This window comes from Artibeus jamaicensis, unplaced genomic scaffold, assembly GCF_021234435.1.
Source record: "Artibeus jamaicensis isolate MK-2021 breed Jamaican fruit bat unplaced genomic scaffold, CSHL_Jam_final contig_867, whole genome shotgun sequence".
Lineage (NCBI taxonomy): Eukaryota > Metazoa > Chordata > Mammalia > Chiroptera > Phyllostomidae > Artibeus > Artibeus jamaicensis.
In genome coordinates, this window is record NW_026521995.1 from 112,580 (window position 1) to 134,401 (window position 21,822).

General features: G+C 37.7%; 1 protein-coding gene across 1 annotated transcript in view; it reads left to right on the forward strand.

Moving 5' to 3' along the window:
- Positions 1-21,518, forward strand: part of TMEM236 (transmembrane protein 236) — a 41,383-nt gene extending 19,865 nt beyond the window's left edge. Inside the window, exons 3-5 of the mRNA XM_053654761.1 lie at positions 939-1,011; positions 4,471-4,612; positions 20,869-21,518. Of these exons, the coding sequence (XP_053510736.1) occupies positions 949-1,011; positions 4,471-4,612; positions 20,869-21,452 (789 nt within the window). The 5' untranslated portion in view covers positions 939-948 and the 3' untranslated portion in view covers positions 21,453-21,518. The remainder of the gene's footprint in view (positions 1-938; positions 1,012-4,470; positions 4,613-20,868) is intronic.
- Positions 21,519-21,822: the final 304 nt, after the last annotated feature.

Below are 21,822 nucleotides of genomic sequence, written 5' to 3' on the forward strand. Positions count from 1 at the left end.
GCTATATATTCAAAATCTGATCCTACAGTTTTAGCAGGTTGTGCTGGGTCTGGTTATAAGAGAGTGGCCATCCCACCCCATAAATTATGTCTAAACCTAGAACACCTGAGATGGGGATGAAATTAGAGGGATACCTGTCAGGGCCAAGGAGAAATTCTTAGTCATTTGAAGGAATTCAGCACTTTTTGTATTTAAATACACACCATCCTATAAATGTAATGATTATATAATATCTATTTAACTAAGGGAAGAGAAGGTAACTATTTTAATATAGATAATCTTTGCATATATTTTGTTTTTTCCCAAACTAATGATGCTAGAGGAATATATATAAATTCTCTCAAATATAGATTAATAAGTACATATACTACCTCATAACTATTTGATGAATTGATCTGAAAGATTCAAGAAGTGGTCCAAAAGCCAGTGAAAAATTATGTTATTTTCATGTGCATATGACATTTTTTGGTTCGAGTAAATAACATCTAAATGTTTTCAATTTAAGTCATCCTTTAGTATCTAAATATCATCTCTAAATGCTTTTAAAAAAGTAAATTTTACAACATTGGGTATAATATAACTTGAAAAAGTTGGCGTTTTTTTTTTTAGCAGTTGGTCACGAGAGCCAGAACTCTGAGGTAGGATCCTAATTTATGGATTATGAAAATGTTGCATGCCATGGGTCCTGCCTTGTGTTGCTTTTGTTGCCTATGATTTATTAATTATTTGGAAACCTCTCCCCCTTTGTCCTAGAAAAGCATTCTAGTTGTTGCATGTGTTCCTCTTTGCCATGGTCAAGCATTTGGGAAATGGAAATAGGGAAGCAGTAGCTTCTTAGAAAAACTAGATGAATGGAACAGGAACTGCAAAATTAGCAAAATAACAGGAACTGTTGATCTTGTACATTATTGCTCTTTATTTTTTTTCTCCTTTGCTAGGAGACCTGTTATGATGATGTGTGTGGTGTGCACCACACTCCCCAGCTTCAGCTTTTCTGTAGCAGTAACTGAGGTATGGAATTTTTATTTCTGTTGCTGAAAGATTTTGAGGGTTTTTTTGTTGTTGTTTGGGTTTTTTTTTAGATTTTTAAAATTTATTTATCTTTAGAGGGGAAGGGAAGGAGAGAGAGAGAGAAATATCAATGTATGGTTGCCTCTCATGCATTCCCTGCTGGGAACTGGCCTGCAACCCAGGCATGTGCCCTGACTTGGAATTGAACGTTGATCCTTTGGTTCGCAGGTCCACGCTCGATCCACTGAGCTACACCAGCCAGGGCAGATTTTGAGTTTTTAAAATTCCTTGTTAGAGTGGTGTGCCCAACACATTTCTTCAAGTTTATTTTATCCAGTGTTCTTCCAAACAGTGTGTTCTGAATACTAACATATATTATACATATAATATATTACACACATACACACCCCTCCCCCCAAGGTCATTGTTACCTCTGAGATTATGTAGGAAACTCTAGCAAAGATTTTTAAAAAGATTACTTCTGTGTTTGTGTGTGAGAGGCAGGAATGTTATTTCAAAATAATTTTTAAATGCAAGGATTTACGTTTGTTCTAACCTGATGCTTCTCACGATCATACTGAATTCTAAAGGAATAGAGGAATATTTCAGTGAAAAACCCCTCACACTCTAAGATCTTTGATAATATATCCATTGACAAATCACTCACACATGATGCTTATTTGAAAATAACTTTATGTTTTAACCAAATGCAACTTCAAAAGGACTCTAATGGCTGGATATTTGTAGGACAGGAATATTATAGGCAGAATTTTCAGGCTATAAGAATTTATTATCTAAGAAGTCCAAAGAAGAATGCCTTACTAATCTTAATTATTTGTAAGTTGCCATGAAAGACAGAATTTTCACTTTCTCAAAGTGCACAACTTAAAGCACTTTGTGATACTTCATTTATAAGTTGAGCAGGTATCATTAAGTGCATATTAGATGCCAGGCACTAAGTTAGGTACTAGGAATAGACTACTCAGGAAATTTGACAGTCTCTGATCTTTAGTAATTACTGATAGTAGAGATAAAAAAGACAACTAGATGAAGTATAAATGTTGTTAGAGAGGTGAGTATCAGGGTTATTTTTCACTGAAATGAATTACACAAACAGAAAAGTGCACAGAACAAAAATGTACAATATTAATGGGATACCACAGAGCAAACCCCTGTGTAAACACTACTCAAGTCAAAAAATAAAGCTTTGCCAGCTGCCTAAGGGCCACCCCATGTTCCTTGCAACAACTACCTTCTACCCAAAGGTAGCTCTACCTTCATTTTTAATACCATAGATTAGTTCATCTGTTTTAAACCTTATATAAAGGGAAATCAAATCTATCTATCTATCTATCTATCTATCTATCTATCTATCTATCTAACTATCTAACTAACTATCTATCTAACTATCTATCTATCTATCTATCATCTATCTATCTATCTTTTATCTAATTTGTGTCTGGCTTCTTTTATTCAAAAATATAGGCCATTCGTGTTCTTGTGTATAACTATAGTCCATTCATTTTCATTCTCATAGAGTTATTTTATGAATATATCACAATTCCTTCATCAGTTCTACCTCTGATGGCCAGTTCAGCTGTTTCCAGTTTTGACTACTATAAATGATGCTGCTGCGAACATCCTTGCATTTGTCTATGGGTGCACAAGCACTTCCGTTGGTTAAATATGCAGGAGTAGAAGTAATGGGTCATAAGACATTCAAATGTTCAGTTGCAACAGATAGTCAGTTTTCCAGAGGTCATAGCGATCTGGACTTCCACTAGCACAGATGAGCATTTCTGTTGCTCTACATCCTCACCAGCACTTGCATTACAAGTCTTTTTATTTTAACATTCTGCTGGTTATACTCTTGAATTTCATTGTAGTATTAAGTTTTATTTTTCCAATAGTTAATGAGATTGAGCACTTTTTCTTGCCCATTTTTATTGTGTTACCCTTTTAAAAATTAATTTGGAAAAATTATATATTCAGATTTCAAGCTCTTCATTGATTATATATATCGCAAATGTCTTCATATTCTGTGATTTAATACTCTTAATAATGTATTTTGATATAGATGTTCTTAATTTAAAAATATTCCAGTTTATCAGTTTTGTTCCTTTATGAATAGTGCTTTTGGTAACTAGTTTGAGAGGATTTTGACATATTGTGAATTTGAAACTTGAGGTCCTGAAGATCTTCTCCTATGTTATATTTTTGGCTCTATACTGTTTTACCATTCTCTTTTAGATTTACAATTTTTCTAGAGATAACATATATATATTATGTAGTAGGGAGAGAAGTTCTATTTATTTTTTTTCCAAATAACACCCAATGGACTGTGTACCATTTATTAAAAAGTCTGTTTGCCCACATCTCTCTGCAATGCTACTTTTGTTGTAAATTAGGTGTGTGTATACAAGGTCTATTTCTAAGTTTTCTGTTGTGTTCCATTACCTACTTTTCTGCTCTTGTGCCAACACCATACTGACTCGATCCTTGGAGCATTATACTAGCTCCATTATATCCAGAAGAGTAAATCTTCATACCTTTTTCTTTTTCTTCTAGTGTCTTAACCTTCTGCATTTCTGTATAAATTTTATAATAAAAAAAGAGAAAACTGTACTTGAACAATAATTAAATACATTTAAAAAAAGAAAAACATTTTATAATCAACTTGTCATTTTCCTCAAAAGTTGTGAATTTTGATTGAAGTTGCATTGAATGTCATCATTTTTAAATAACTCATTTGCTCTTCATTATTGGTATGTAGAATGATTCATACATTTTAGGAAAATTTTCTTCATATGCAATTATATAGTCTACAAATAATGATGTTTTGTTTTGATTTTTTCCCAATGCTTATATTGTTTATTTCTTTATCTTGTCTTATTATACTAGCTAGAACCTCTTAGCCAATGTTGAATAGAAATGGTCATGATGGCATCTTCATTTTGTTCCTGATGATCAGGAAAAAAAAACTCTCAACATTAGCACCATTAATTTGATACTTGCTAAAGGGATGGGTGTTTTTTTTTTTTTGGTAGATATTTTAATCAGATGAAGAAAATACCTGAAAGCCTAACTGGGTTTACCTGGGTTCTCCCTTCTTTGAAGAGCCTAAACTCCAATACTTGCCCCCTAGCTCTTTGAGCTAGGACTCTCAAAGGCTCTGCATAGCAGTAGGGTTGGAAGGAATTGCCCATTCTACCACTACCAAGAGCCTGCTGTTATATTTTCACATACATTTTCTTAAACTGAAAACTCTTCCATTGATATAAATCTTTATTATATCTTTAGAAATGATTCAAAACCTTGTGTGGTTGAATAGTTGAAGAACTGAAAACCAAGCTTTTAGTCCTTTAATAAATGTGTATAGCACTGCTTTCAGATGATAAAAAAAATTTAAACAACAAAAGTACAAACATTTAATGTTTCTAAGTGGTTTTCTCAAAACAGGTTCAAAAGCATATTAATGGTACTGCTGATGTCTTACCTAACACCTTGCCTGATCTGCCAGTCTCTCTGGTTCTGACTTCCTTGATCATAGTTGACATTATTGAAAAACTCAGGATATATCCTCTTAGGGGAAAGCAAAAAGGTAAGTAATCTATTAAATATAATTTTTAAAAAAACTTTGACATACTGTTCACTTTTATTGACATGTTTAGTGATAACTTCTTAGAGCTAATGTTACAGATATAAGATTATAAATGAAGATATCTAAATATAATTACTTTTGAAACTACTTTGCTCACTAGACAATTTTCTTATTTCTAATTTGTATTTTGATAGTACTGATAAATGAATAAAGTTACCAAGTATTTAGTACCAAAAATTTATGTTTAACAAGAAAATTATCTAAGTAACATATAGATTTGCACCTTTTGGAACTCTCTTAAAACCTTAAGTTTACATGAAAATATAAAGAGTTTAGATTAGATACCTTTGATACAGGAATTAACATGACTATTGCAGTTATATCCAGAGAACTATTTTTAACGGTGGGTTGTCAAAAAGCTAAACATCACAATAGAAAAACAGATATATACCACGTTCCTCTAAAGAGTCAAAATTAAGTAAGATTTGGCCTTTTTTAAAAAATGTTTTGTTAATTGAATATTTTGTTTGGTGAGCGCTAAATTCCCTCAACTTTCATTTAATTTCATGTGATAATATCTGTGTTTAATTCACACAATTTATATGCTATAGTTACTGTATGAGTAAGATTTTGTATTTGATATGCGTGGGCTTTGTCTAGTCACTTTCTGATGGGCTGGATCAGATAAATTGAGTGAATCAGGAGAATGCTTCCCAGTAATAGACATGACTATTACAACCAGGAAACAAAGGACTAGAGAATCATTTTGTGGCCCATAAGCCAGCATCCTTCCAGTCAGTCACTTGCTCCACAAATTGAAAAGTGAAACTGAGTTGGAAGCCACCAGGAAATCTGGGACTCTGAGCTTCATATCTTGTACTTTGTGCTTTGGTGGGAGGTGATGAATGGCTATGTTTAACACAACACACATGACAAGTTAGATAAGAGGGCAGTTAGAGGCCATCTGTTGAGGAAATGGTACTCCCAAGTCACATCTGCCCTTCCAAGTCAAGTGTACTTTTTTAAACGGAGATTTGGGAACTGTCAAACCCTTTGCTACTTCTCTAGGCTCCATAATGACATAAAAGTACTTCGAAATTGCACTGTTTTTAACAATTCACGTGGGAATGTGAACTTTTCTGTTCAACTTTTTAGTGAAAGTTCTCTTTTAAAAATGCACATTTATATTTTGGGGGGAAAGTTATTGGCACTTTATATTTTAAGTGATGAATTGGATTTTTAAAGAGAAATTTTCCCTGTATCAGAAGTTGTGGTGACACTGAGAACTGAAGTAAGATACCCCCAAAGAAGAAGCCAGTTTCAGGGAGAAGACTGCAGACATCTGATATAACCGCTTCTTCTTTGTTGAAGAGCCTCCTTCTGGCTCTCTTCTCTGTCCAGATTTCAGAGAGTTAATTCTGTTTTAATACCTCCACCATTTAATAAAAATCACATTTAAAAAAACCAAGCCCTGGCTGGTGTAGCTCAGTGGATTGAGCACGAGCCTGCAAACCAAAAGATCACAGTTCGATTCCCCGTCAGGGCACATGCCTGGGTTGCAGGCCAGTTCCCAGCAGGGGATGCACCAGAAGCAACCATACATTCTCTCCTTCTCTCCATCCCTTCCCTTCTAAAGATAAATAAATTTAAAAAAATAAAAAATATATTTAAAAAAAACCTAGCATTCACTCAAAATACCTTTGTAAACATTAACTTTTTGTGCTTCTAATTTTTATGAAAACTTTGAACTCAGTCTTCAATGCTTATTTTAAATTCATACTAATAAAATAAATTACATGAATTTTGAATCCATGGGAAATTTGTACATATCTTCTGGAACTTCAGTTAATGTATGAATTCATTAGCATGTAAGTTGAATACATAAATCTTAATAAGCAAGTAGGCTGTAAATACAGTTCCACTGTGTTTCTGAAGTATGATTTTTGTTGGTCCTTCAGAATCAAAGGGCAGGGAAGGGTGAGTGGCAAGCAGGTGTAGAAGGACATGGCTTCCCTTTGGCTGGGAACAGTTTTGACCTTATACTAGACAAGACTAAGGTAATTTACAATGATTGGATGCTCTTGCATTCAATTGCAAGCTACCAAAGTTTGACCATCATATAGCTTCCTTTTCTAAACTTTAAAATAAAAGCTTAGAAAGTTTATTCTTTATAGGACATATGCTTATGCTTAAAGCAATCTTCACTGGACCAAGGTGTCCTTTCCGCACATTTTCCATAACCAACTGAAATACCTGAGTGTCACGTGATTACTGTGCTGTAACCTCTAAGGGCGTGGTTGCTTCTAGCCCAAGTCTCACGTGGGGAGGTTTTCTGGTACATAGATCTCTGAGGCAGGCAGTGCCACAGATGTACGTAGCCCTTGAATAACATTTAGTTCAACGACATAAAATTGGTTTGGTTATATGTCATTTTGCTTAAACTCACAGAACAATGTCATTAAGTGAGGACTTGTGCCCATTCGACTCCCCTGGAAACCGCCATTTCCCTCCTATCACTAGACCTTGTGGCTTCTTTTTTTCCCCATGGGGTCTCAGATTCTCCTTACATCAGGCTTGTCTATATTGTCTGAAGCCCAAATCAGGGTCACCTTTACATTTCCTTCCTTCCCCACCTACATTCCTTACCCCCTGTGTAAACCACTGAATACAAACAGATACATAAGTAAGTTCATGGACAGCAGGCAAATTTTCAGTCTTACTGTAAGACTCATTTGAATAGCATGAGCACTGCTCGGGCACCGTGGAGTAAGTGGTATCACAGTGTGTAATCATTCAAATACTTTGGGGCCACAGATGAAGGGAAGCTTTATCTTATGAAAGGCGTTAGGAGTACATGTTTTGGTAGTAAAAATAACTTCACTTGGGTTTCACACCCCAAATAAACAAAGCTTGCTGAAAAAGAAGTTGCCTTCTTAACACCAACTACTGTTTCTTCCCAATGGTCAGTTTGCAAATCTACAAAGCTGCTTCAAGGGCTACTCTGAAAACTTCTGGATGCCTCCATTCCTGCTAGAACCAGACCAGCACAATTTTTGTTTGTTTAGAAGTTCATATTGTATGTAAGATTTCATTTGAAAAACTGGTTCTTCTGCTCATGATTGAAAACCATTCACCTGGGACTTCATTTAGAGTCACAGGCTATATCTGTTTCTGGAACAGAACTGTAACTTAGGTGGTCGGTCCTCTGCCTCTCCAGCCACTGGCTCCCTGGGGCTCCTGGCCCTGTTCCATGCAGAGACAAAGTGTGCCCCATCCAAAGTCTGGTGACTGTCACTGCTCCAAAATACCATGAAGTACAGTGCAATACAACATGCAGTGTCCTACAACACAACGCAACACACAACACAATGCAACACACAACACAACACAACACAAAATGCAACACAATACAGCTCTGCGGGCGGAGCAGGCCCATCATAGTAGAGTTCACACGCGTAGGTTTATGGCCCAACACAAACGCACAACGGATAACTTTTTTAACATTCTATTTCAAATGGACTTATTTCTAATATTTTCTGTTTTTTCCAGAATAACACATGTTAATTAAAAAAATTGTCAAATAGACATAGTAAAAAGGAAAATGGAAATCAACTATCCTCTTAACACACTAGTCAGGGGTGTCCAACCTTTGGCATCTCTGGGCCACACTGGAAGAAGAAGAGTTGTCTTGGACCACACATTAAATACACTGCGACACATAATCACACACAAAAAAATCTTGTAATGTTTTAAGTACAGTTACAATTATATGATGGGCTGCATTCATAACCATCCTGGGCTGCTTGCGACCCATGAGTCATGGGTTGGACACCCTGGCACTGAAGATTTATAACTGATAGCATCTTGATGGTAGAAATGATGGTAGAAATTTATAAACGGTAGCATTCTTTACTTAAGAAAACTTATTTTTTTAACTTCCTTTTTTATTTAACAAGATGTGGCTATCATTCTTGTTATTACATCTTTTTCTGCCCTGTCATTTTTATTGATTAACTAATATTCCAATATATTAATGAGCCATGGTTTATTAACTAATAATAAAGTTGGATATGGATAATGCAGGTAGCCTGTGTTTAGGGGGACCCTGTGCTGTTTATGGGAGTCACAGCCACTCTGCAGGGTGACTAGCTGGGCAGAGGCTGAGAAGAGAGAGAGTTATGTTAACAGCAGTTATGCCACGGATGACAGCTGAGTAGTATCAGGGTGATGACTACAGAGTGTCCTCAGAAGACCTGGGCACCTGCACATGCCCGACGTTTTGGAAGCAATGCTTTCCAGAAGACAGGGACTATTATGGACTGGCTGCACACGCAGGCAAATATGCAGAGGGTCATGGGAGATTGTGCAAACAGGTGACAAGATAGTCTGGCTACCTTAGAGATATCTGCGGAGTCAGGGACAACTTGCTGGAGGTGAGATCAACAGGCTATTTGAGTAGAAAACATCAGAGCTTTTCAGAGGAGTTGGTTTCCACTATCACATCAGTGAGAGGTGCCAGATATGATGTTGGCAGTATTAGGTTTTCAAATAAATCTGCTCACAGTGGCCCTAGTCCAGTTCCTTCTGTGTAGTCTCCTTAACACCTGCAGACTGGGGCCCAGACTGTGGGACCTCAACAGCATAATGAGTGTGTCTTTAGATTAAATGCCTTGATGTACAATTTCTGACTTCAAGTACATGCAAGATGTTAAGGTTTTTTGATGTGTCAATCGGTAGCTCCCTCCAAAGAATGACCCGATTTACCCCATCAACAGAAGTGTCAGAAAACACCTGTTTCTCCTCAAACTTGTAACATTAGATAATTGATTCCTTTTCATTTTTCCAATTTTATAGGCAAACATAATGTCTTATTGTGTAAATAATTTGCTTAAATTATTCATTGTGTTGCACATTTTCTCATAGGTGTATTGGCTATTTGTATTATATATTTTTAAAAGTCATATATTTATGTCCTCTGTTTTTTTCTTGACATGTTCATGCTGTGTTCTTTAAAAGTACAGATTCATGAATAATGGAAATAGTCAGAATGTTGAGCTCTGTCTGTCATGAATGTATCATGTCTTTCAAAGGTATTTGCCTTTTAATTTCACTATGGTGTTTTTGATATAGGAAATGTTTAATTTTGATATAATCCAGTCTATCAATATTTTCTTTAGGGACTCTGATTTGGGGATTATGCTTAAAAAGTTCTTTTTTTTTCACTTCAAGGTGATGTAAATATTTACCAATTATTTTCTCAAAATATTTTTTAAATTATTGAATTTATTGGGGTGGCATTGGTTAATAAAATTATATAGGTTTCAGGTATACAATTCCACAACACATCATCAGTATATTGTATTGTGTGTTCATCACTACAAGTCAAGTCTCCTTCCATCACCGTTTGTCCCCTCTTTACCCTCTTCTACCTCCCCCAACCCCCTTTCCCTCTGGTATCAACATACTCTGTGTCTATGAAAGGTTTTCTTTTTTCTTTCTTTTTCTTTTTCACTTAATCCCTTCATCTTTTTCACACAGCCCCCCTCAACATTTCTCCCTTCTGATAGCTGGTATGTTCTTTATCTGTGAGTCTGATTCTGTTTGTTAGTTTATTTTGTTCATTAGATTTCTACTGATAAGTGAAATCATGTGGTACTTGTCTTTCTCTTAGACTGGCTTATTTTGCTTAGCATAATGCTTTCCAGGTTCATCCATTCTGTTGCAAAGGGTAAACTTTCCTTTTTTATGGCTGAGTAGTATTCCATTGTACAAATGTACCACTGTTTTTTTATCAACTCATTTACTGATAGACATTTGGGCTGCTTCCAAACCTTGGTTATAGTAATTAATGCTGCAGTGAACATAGGGGTGCTTATGTCCATTTGAATTAGTGTTTTGGGTTTCTTGATATATTTCCAGAAGGGGAATCACTGTGTCAAAAAGCAGATCCATTTGTAATGAAACTCCATACTGCTTTCCACAGTGGCTGTACCAGTCTGCCTTCCCACCAATAGTGCAGAACTTTTCTCCATGTCTTTGCCATCACTTCTTATTTGTTGATTTATTGATAATAGCCATTCTGACAAGTGTGAGGTGATATCTCCTTGTGATTTTAATTTGCATCTCTCTGATGGCTAGTGACATTGAGCATCTTTTCATATGTCTATTGGCCACCTGTATGACCTCTCTGGAGAAGTCTCTTTTCAGGTCTCTGGCACATTTTTCAATTGAATTGTTTGTGTGTGTATGTTGAGTTGTATAAGTTCTCTATAAATTTTGGATATTAGGTCCTTATCTGATGTATCATTGATAAATATTTCCTCCCATTCAGTGGGTTATCTTCAGTTTGTTCATGGTTTCCATTGCTGTGCAAAAACTTTTACATTTGATATAGTCCCATTCGTTTATTTTTTTCTCCACCCTCTGCCTGAGGAGATATATATAAAAAATATTGCTATGAGGGATGTCTAAGATTTTGTTGCCTATGTTTTCTTCTGGGAGTTTTAGGGTTTTGAGTCCAGCATTTAAGTCTTTAATCCAATTTGTGTTTATTCTTCTACGTGGTGAAAGAAGGTGGTCTAGTTTCTTTTTTTTTTTCTTTCTTTCTTTTTTTTTTTGCAGGTATCGGTCCAATATTCCCAACATCATTTATTGAACAGAGTATTTTAACCCATTGTATGTTCTTGCCTCCTTTGTCAAATATTTTTTATCATAAAGACATGAGTTTATTTCTGGTCTCTCTATTTTGTTCTATCGATCTATGTCTGTTTTCATGCCAGTACCACAGTATTTTGATTATAATTTTAGGGAATGAGTGGCTTCCAGGTGCTAGTAATTTTTGAAGCCTTCTAGGTGATTCACACTTGTGCAATGTGACTGGAGTGGCTGGGTAGAAAGATAGCAGGGGCAATTTACACCTGATAGTGCCTCAGTGTCTTTGTGAAATAGGAAGACTGGTTATCTGCCGAAAACAATGGTGAAGAATGAAAGGAAGAGAATGTGTGATAGGGATGGGCAAGATTTGGAGTAATTGCTGTGGGGAATGGAAGCGGTAGGTCATGGACGGCAAATCGCATAGATCAGCGATGCTTAGGGTACAGCCAAGGGTGGAAACCAGGATCTTGTCCTGGGTGCAGTCAAGATTATGTGACTTTTCTTCAATGATACTCAGAAATCTGGGCATTGACTGTAGAACGGATCCAGGTTGGGAGTTTTTAGAGCAGGAATGGAAGAAAGAAAAGGATCTGTTTCTGCATTATTTTGTCTTGTTATTGATTTACCAAAGCATAATTTCTTAAGCAAATGACAAGGATGATTTTTATTGAATGTAAGCTATTTCTAGTGAATCACAGACTACCAGTTAAATATACATAGGCAGCTCTTATAGCTCAGTACCCACCAGAACTACCAGAGGGGTCTTTTCAAAGCACAGTGGCAGGGCTCTACCTACTGATCAACAACTCATCAGGGGACTATTGTTGGATCTCAGCATAGATTATTGTATCTTTATGTTAAATGCCTAAATGTGCAATGTCTAGCTCCTAGGATATGCAAGATTTTAAAGCCTGGCATCTGTAATTTTTTCAAAGTTTCACCAGCAGTTCTGATGTCCACCATGGTTATAAGAACTGAGTAACTGAGACAAATAAGGAATTAAAAGCTGAGAGACCACATCCTCATTCCTAAAGGAATCTGCTTTCCAGATTTCTTTGAAATGGAGCTCATCACACCTCCAAACAGAATGTGAGAGATTCCACAGGAAGTAAAAGGCACAGACACACACACATACGTACACAAAAGGAGGAGGCTGATTTTCTCTGCAGAAAATGATAGCATTTTGAGTTCCCCTTTACGTCTTTTTCAGAAAAAGCTTATTATACAATATGAGCCCAGAGTGTGAGCTGGGTTTGCATGCTGTGTTTTGCAATGTGTCCAGAGAGCACGTATGAGGAACACTGTGTTCGGGGCCATGCCAAGGAGGGGGAGTATTTCCTTTCATGCCCTTCCTTCATTATTTAGAAGAGGGAAGTTTCAGGAATCTATGTCAGTCCTAGGATTTTTTTCTTCTTCTTGAGAAATAAGTAGCCCTTGACCAGACTAGGAAAAGAGAATGGTAGGATTTCTGCTTTACACATTCCAGTGAAGCAGAGCTGCAAGAATTAGGTCAGTGTTGACTCAACTGGGACAGAAACTATACTGAAGTGATCTCGAAAGACATAGGACACTCAGGACTATCAAACTGTGAGCCAGGGCTCTCATGGATTAGGGCAGCTTTACGTGATTAACAATTCGGTGTTTAATTCTCAATTTTTCCGACATGGAAAACCTTAATGAACAATTTTAGTATACAATCAGATTTTTGAGAGTTGCGAGGTATTTTCAAAATGAGTATTTCAGGGAGACTGGGAGAAACAAGGTGACAGGAAAGCAGCATGCAGTCTGTATAATATGGAGCCTTATTCTTTGTGTCATTATTAGCCACCAAAAGTTCACGGCCCTGTTTAAAATTAAAGGCATAGGTCATTGATTTTCACAATCTAGATTTTCTTGTTTAGGATTTAAGAGCATGAGATAGGTTATTGAGCTGATGGCCTTCGCAGCACACACACATTTTTGGTCTATGTTTGTTTGTTTGTTTACATGTTGTGTATATTATTTGTGGGGTCCTATGTATAGGAACACCATTCTGCTGAGACTCTGCCACCACATGCTGTTTTAGGATACCGAGTCCTCCTATTTCTGGGTGTGATAGAGTTTTCAAAAGTTGCCTGCGATGAACTCACGAATGCCACCTTCTCCATCACACATTGGCACTTTTGACCCATGGCTGCGGCTGCGGCTGCGGCTGCTGCTCTCGGTGTCACCTACCATTCGTGGCAGCCCAAGTGTTCCTGGGCCATGTGAGTGCCATGCCACGTGGGCGTGCTCTGCTGGGCCAAAGCCCTGTTACATCTTCTTTCACTGGTGAGCTGTGCAGGTCCGCTGGCTGCCCTGCCAGGAGCTCCTAGTGTTCTCCAGGGCCTGGTAGCCAGATTGGTCCAAGGGGCTTGCTTCCAGGGCCCTGTCCAGGACTGGGGCCAGCGGACATCTGGGTGGTAGTTCTGTGCAGGCCTCCAAGGTCCTTCTTCCTGTTGATTTGGGGGTTGAAGGTAGGGGCATGAGGTGTTGTTTCATCTGTCGTTTTATGCTGTGCTGTTTTTTTTCAGATTTATTGAAATATAATTGATATATAATATTGTATAAGTTTAATATGACTGATATGATGATATGGTATACTTACATGTTGTGAAATGATTACCACAATAAGGTCAGTTAAAATGCCCATCACCTCATATAATTACCACTTCTGTTTTTTTGTACTGAGAATATTTCTGATTCTACTCTCTTAGCAACTTTCAAGTACAGAACACAATATTCTTACCTACAGTCACCATATTGTACCCAGATCTCCAAAACTTATTCAGCTTATAATTAGCAGTTTATACCCTTTGATCAACATCCCTTGTTTCTCCGTCCCCCAGGCCCTGGTCACCACTGTTTCACTCTCTTTTCCCATGAGTTCAGCTTTTCCAGATTGAAGACTGGTCTTTTTTAAATAGCATCATGGTTAGACACTGATACAACTGGTTTTCATGCTTTAGCTTACTTGCCTTAATGCAGACTTCCCCAGCCCTGCCCCCACCGAATGTCTATTGCTCCCTCTCGCCAATAGACTCCAGGACAGGAACTTTCCCCCTCTTTTATTCAGCAAAATTTTAGGGAGACTCTGTTCCATGCCAGGCACTCTGGTAGGTGCAGGGGGTACCGTGGAGAGTGGAAGCAGCTCACAGTCTAGTGGTCCAAATAGCACATCAATAAGTTACACTAACAAATATGCATAACACCACCGGCAGTGCTGGAAGGGCAGTGTATCAACTCAACCCCATGTGTCTGTCTCTGTTGCAGGGCGTGGGCTGCTGCTGGGGTTCCCAGCTTTGGTCTGTATCCAAGCACTTAACGAGCAGAGGCCCCGCAGACCATTTCAAAGTCTAGAATTATACTTGGAAACAAAACAACTATATGCTTTATAACACATTGCTTTATAATTTCTGGGTCATTTAAATATACTCTGTATGATATTACTGTATATAATATATCAATACAGATTATATAGCATATTAGCTGTTATCTTTATTGACACACTTAGTATAATTATTAATTATGCTAAATATATTCTAATATATTAATATGAATACATAACTATGATCACAAATCAAATCACATTCTCTAGTGTAAACACATATTGACTAAGGAGAAAGGCCAGCACAGCCCACATGAAAAACTAAATAGTAAAACATTTAGATTAGAAAATTTTCTCAGGCAATTCTCAAAAATGGAATATATATTATTTGTATTCTTGTTCAAGTACCGTTGTCTCCATTTTCCTGCCACCGATTTCCCCCACCCCACCCACCCCCACCTCCTACCCTCAATCCTTCCCCCTTTGGCCTTGCGCGTGGGTCCTTTACACAGGTTCCTTGATGACCCTTTCCATTCTTTCCCCTGCTGTCCCCTCCCCCATCACTGTCAGTTTGTTCTTTATTTCCATGTCTCTGGTTCTATTTTGCTCATTTGTTTGTTTTGCTGATTAGGTTCCACTGATAGGTGAGATCATGTGGTATTTGCCTTTCACTGCCTGCCTGGCATAATGCTCTCCAGTTTCATCCATGCCATGCAAAAATTGAATATTTTAAAATCTATAATATTATCAGTTTCTAGCAATTTTTGTCCAGTGTTAGATGAGTCTACAACTTTGCATTGCCTAAAACCAGAAATGATACATTTATTCATTTATGCAACGCCTGGCAGGGAACCGAAACTGAGTCTTACGGCTTTTGCTTCTACTGGAGAGCAAAATAATGCCTCTCTTCCTTTTTCTCTTTATGTTTGTTATTGACACTACTGCAGATGTCCCCATTTTCCCTCTCTTCACCCCCTTCCTCCCAGACCCCGCTCGTCTTTCCCTCCGGCCATCACCCCACTGTCGTCTGTGGCTGTGGGTTGTACGCGTATATTCTCAGGCTAATCTCCTCGCCTTCTTTCATCCAGTCTCCCGTCACCACCACCCCCTGACCCTGGCTGACAGCTGTCTGTCCCGTGTGTCCATGCCTCTGTATTTTGTCCATCACTTTATTTTGTTCATTGGATTCCACATGTAAGTGCGATCATATAGTGTTTATCATTCCCTAACTGGCTTATTTTGCGTAGCATAGGAATTTCCAGGTCTATGCCTTTCTTCAGGTTGCCACTGCCCTGTCTCAGCAGGGAACACATGCCTGTGGACTCTTTCCTAGAGCTGAGGATGGGCTGAATAAATGTCTTGAATTCATTAGCATTATTATTTACAATTTCTTGGTGAAAACTTGCCTCTAGTTTTGAGCACAAGCAACAATGTTTAAACAACTGTCTTTCTAGACAGACAATAGCCCTGATTTATACAATTTGTCAGGTTTTCTGGTGTGCACACTCTCACCACGGCCAATTTCAAGTTATCAAGGTGACGTCACTCAGCACTGATCGTGGAACTGGGATGAGATGCACACAGTAGGCTCTCATCAGCTGCGGCACGCTGTCTCCACCTGCACAGGGTGCATCTGTGGGGTCGTGTTTTCTTTGTGGTGTGGACAGGCAAATATGAGAATTAAATTCACGACCTTAGTAAGACTCTAAGTGTGACACTATTTCTTAAACTTTTTGACCTCCCGCAAAAAAGTGGTACCAAGTAATAATGTAACTATAACCAAAGTTCAACACACCGTAATCACTCTTTACTGCATTCTGATATTTTCTACTCTATTCTAATTCATTTAAAATAGTAAATTGTTTAGCTATTGTTATCTATTACTAATTTAACAAACATGTGGCTGTTTCTATGAGTCAGGCCGATTTTAAATGCCTTACGAATGCTGACTGGCTCCTCCATCATAACTACCCGGAAAGGTAGGTTCTGGGTTTGACTTTTATTCCTTGGCAACGATGTTACTTGTCTCACCAACCTCAGCTATGTTTCTTAGAGGAAATAAACTATACAAAGTGATTTTAATCAATGGTTAGTGTCAGAATAACAATGTTTGTAATTTACCCTGGGGTCTTTTATTTTTAATTTATTTTTTTCTTTTTATTGAAGTTATTGGGGTGACACTGGTTAGCAAAATCATACAGGTTTCAGGGACACAGTTCCACAACACGTGGTCTGTACACTGCACTGTGTGTTCACCCTGAAGTTGTCTCCTTCCATCACTGTTTATCCCTCCCTTACTGTCCTCAACCTCTCCCCGCCCCCAGCAATCCCCACACCGTGGTTTATGTCCATGAGTATTTTCTCTGTTTTTCTTAAATCCTTCCACCTTTTTCCATTTCTCCAACCACCCTCCCCCCACCTACAGCTCTGGTGTCTATTTTATTACATTTTCTTTAACAGTATTGTGACTGAAAGTTTTTTGTGTGCTCAATGTTTTTTTTTAATTTTTAATAAGACTTAATTTTCAACTTTTACAGATTTTCCTCCCCCAGAATGTTATGTCTAAATCATGAATTTCTCTGAAGCATTTACTTCTTAGATAAAAACAAACAAACAAACAAACTGATTTTGAGGACTCTTAATCAAGACTAACCAGAATTTTTATGAATAATTCTAAAATGAACTGAGCAGCCACTTCCTCTCCCATCAGCTCCATCCACGGCCCACAAGAACTTCCCTGCTGGTGTCTCATGACCTCTCTGGTGTCTCTGACTTCCATTCTTGTCATCTCCAGTGGCTCTCCATGCTACTTAGAATAAAGCCCTGAACTTTATCATGGCCCGTAAGGTTCTCCTTGATTGACTCGGTGATACATAATGTGGTCTAGTGGTTAAGGGTTTGAGGTCCACAGTCTGGTCTCACTTCTTGCTAGATGTGTGACCTTGAAAACAATTGTTAATCTTTCCATGCCTCAGCTTACTGATCTATAAAATGGGAAAATAATAGTATCACGCCATAGACTTTTTATAAGGATTAAGTGAATGAATGCATAGAAAGGGCTTAGAACAGTGCCTGGTATAGAGAAAGAACTTAATACACATCAGCTTTTCGCGTCTGCCCTCTCTGCTACTCCAGCGCCTCTCCAGACTCTCATTCAGTTGCTTTAGGGGAAGGTTGTTTATACAAGTTCTTCCTGCTGCCTGAAAACATCTTTTTCCAATCTTCATCTCATTGTTCCCACTTATTCTTCATGTCTCTGCTTTGCTCTCACTTCTCAGATGAGCTTCTTGAGCCCCTGTCTAATTCAGACCTGGTGTGACAGTCTCTCATCATAAGAACTTACCTTCCTTTTATGGTCCTGCCACAATTTATTCTTCTGTGTTTCCCCACACAGTCACAGGAGCCTCGGAGTGGTGCAGGCAGGGAGTCTTTCCGATGTGTGTTCTACATCGTTCTCAATGCCCAGCCTCCGCCTGGTGCAGCACTCTGTCTGCTCAGTGCAGCTGGGAGCCTAGGCATTGCCTTTTTAGTATCAGCTTTCATCCTGTCTTGTTCTCAAGTGTCTTTTCTTGTGGTTCTTCTCTTGTTCTCTCTCTTTTTAACTAACTCTTATTCCTTTCTTTTTCTTTTTTGCAAGAGGAATACGTGCTCAATCTAGAAAATTCCTCACTACTGACTTGTTATCTTGTACTTATATGTTCCCTATAAGCCATCTAAAATTTCTGGGAAACAAGTTAGAGACAGAAGTACATCATTATAGGGAAATAATAAAGTAAACTCGCTATGAGATACCCATTTAAACATTTATCTGTTACATCAAAATTATATTTCCTTATTTATTTAGCTTGCACAGTGCAGGCAAGGAGTTGTTTTGCCAACTGGCATCCAGTGTGGGGAACTACAGAGAAAAGCCGCTAGTTTTAGTTTTTATAGGGCAATGTGAACCTCCAAGGAAGTGAATATATCTCTTTCTTCGTGCTTATGGCTTTTATGGATTTTGCACAAACCAACATTGTTTTACCCAAATAGAACACTAACAGCTAACAGCCACAACAAAAAGTATTCCAACTGTAAGTGGAAATTAAAAACAAACAATTCAGAGGCAAACTAATCATGGAACCAAGGGGAATGGTATTCAATACATGAAAGTTTAAATTGCCCAGGGATAAATTTTCTTGTCCAATCCAAAGACCAAATGATGATGGGTTCAACTTGACCTTGCCCTCTGAGAGGCCAGCAAAACTTTCCAGCTAAGACTTCTAGTGCTTCTCACTTTGAAAGAGTCATCGTGTCCACACACTTAAACTGGTCTCTGTTGAGCTGTGGAGGGATAGGAAGCTCTGGGTTTGGATCTCAGTGAATACGGATGGAGTAGGGCCTTAGCATTTCTTTAAAAATAAACTCTAGCTGAGAATTCATTATCTGCCCAAGCGCTCCTACCTACAGATATTAAGATGCTTACTGACTGTTTAAAAGTGTTAGTGAGTCACTTCTTAGATTGCCAATTCAGCATTGTTTCAATGCCAGGAATTGGCAATCATCTTCAAAAGTGCAAATTATACATGGTGTTTTTCATGTTGAAAAAGGAATTTGGATTTTCATTCAAACAGCTTCCTCTTCTAAGAGAGGTGAAAGAGAATTCTCTAGGACGCGGCATACTCTGAGAAATATCTTTTATATTGGTGTTGTTTCGTAAAATGAGAGCTGGTGCCAATGAGCATCTGCATCTAAAAAGAGGTGATTTTATGAACACTAAAATAATGATAATTAGTATATAATTTTCTCTCTTACTTGAGTATTATTTATTAAAATGATATTCACTCCATGGTGACATCAAAGGTTGGTACAAAAGTTTTTAAGGGTCATGAATCCTACCCTTTATTTATGAATGATTCATACCAGCAGTAAATAATATTTCATTGAGGATTTATATTCTTTTCAGTTTATGAATATATTTGAATCACACTTGAAAATTTTAAATAGTTAATTGTTTAAAAAGAAAACCAAGATTTATTTTTCTTTTAAGCAATACTTTTAAAATGGTAGTAGCCATTTTATTAATCATTACCCTTAATAATTTTAAATGTTTTTACTTCAGCTCAATATATTTCAACCAAGTTTTATTGATTTTGTTTCTTTAACCTTTATGCATATTCGATCCAATGATTCCTTTAAATCTTATCTTATCAAGTAATATGGAAGCTCAGCATATTTGATGAGTAAGATTTGTCGAGGCCTGATAATTTCTTAGCAACAAAAATGGTGAAGTGGATAAATGTTTGAAAAATAATGTGCTATAGCTTGTTCATGTATGAAAACCATACTACCAGTAGTGTTAGTAAGTTTTGAGATTTGAAGATCTCTTCGTAACTCCCGACATCAACACCTGCGCGTACACAGAGGCACGCACTCACACTCCGCGTGACGTCGTTGAGAAAAGGCCCTGCTCCTTTAAACTTTATCTTTTAATTACAGTTTACATTCAATATCATGTTGTGCCAGTTTAAGAATATAGATTTAGAGTCTCAGATTCAGAGTGTCACCTGTCACTGAGACTTCCTCCTGGTAAAATAGATTCTCTTTCAGCACCAGACTCCAAGCCTGAAGATCTGGCTGTAGTAATTTCTATGGGCCTCTTATTAAATGACAAGATTGGACCATTGTACTTTGATTTGACTATTGAACTAGATTCATTTGACTTTATGAGATGTGTATGTTTTATAATTAGCACGTGATTGCCTCTAGATAGGTAATAGCAGCCATAAAGTTAAGAGATTGTCAACCATAGCCAGACAGGTCTGGGTGTCAATTCAGGCTCCGTTCATCCATTACTAACTGTGTACTTGAATTTGGGTGTCATTTTACCTTGTGGGCCCCTGTTTCCAGATTTATAAAATAGTATAATAATCTCTCTCTCTTAATTTCTCTGAGAGTGTAAAGAGATAATGTGTAAAAATGCTTGGCTCGGTGACCAGTAATGGCTCTCACTATGAAATGGTAAAAAGGACTCAGGATCCATAACTAGGGATCTGCAAAGACATGAAGAGCCTTCTCCGTCTCTATTTTTTCCAGTGTGTGACCCATTATCTTGAAGTTCCATGTGTAAAACAGACCTCAAATAAGAGAACACATAAATTTTATTGTTTAATTTTAAATTTAAGTAAAATTAAAAAAATTTAAATCTTTTCAAGTTACGTAAAGTTTTAAAATGTTTAATCAACTCAAATAAGTCAACAAGTAAATAAACTTATTTCAGGTAATGAAGATAAGCACATCCCTACTTCCACTTTGGAACAAATAAAAACTGTGACGGATCAAGGGAGGCAAAATGAAGGAAACGCCACGCATCCCCAGCCGGCCAGGAGGACAGAGCTATCTCAGCCGTCAGCAGCCACAGCGCAGCGGTCTGCTCCTGAGCAGGCTGTGCCCCAGGAGCCCTCTTTCCAATCTGGAATCCTGAGAACCATGTCCCAATCGGATGTGCGAGCGGAGATTTTCCTGTGGAGCTTTCTGCTGTGGTCAGACACGGTGGAGATGATGCGTGTGGCCGGTCACCAAGCCGTATACAAGTCAGCCTGGATATACCCGGTTTACATATTTAGTTTTATTTCCCTTCTGCGAATCATACTCACTCCTCAGAACCCTCTCCTGAGTTCCCTGGGCATCCTGCTCCAGGATTTACCCTTCATTTTTGTCAGACTCAGTTTAATCATTGACTTGGGAACCATCACCCCCGTACTGGGCCTTTGCAAAAATGTCCTGGTGACTCTTTCCTATGTTTACTTCAGTCACTTAACCAAACTCAGGGTGTTCTCTACCTTTGAATTCTCTTCATTTTAAAAGGAACGTGTAATATAGTCAGACTTCTTTATTATGCATGTGTACACATTTGTATTCTTATTATTTTCTGGGGCATAAGTTTTTTTCAATATATAGAGAAATAAAAATAGATTGTAGAAAATAAACTATTTTTAAAAACTGTAAGGTCAGTTTTTTGTGTGAATAAATAGTGCTAAATATAAGTAAATTTCTATTCTTGTAAGTTGGCTCCCCTGGCTCCCTGGAAAATACAAGTAGTTCATTTCAGTCGGTCATGCGTACTGCAGTTTTCTAAAACATTCTTCTATAAGGGCTTAACAAATGAGAACATGTTTCCCCACTAAGTCAAAGAATAAGGTTTTATAATGTATAGCAAACTGATTATATTAAA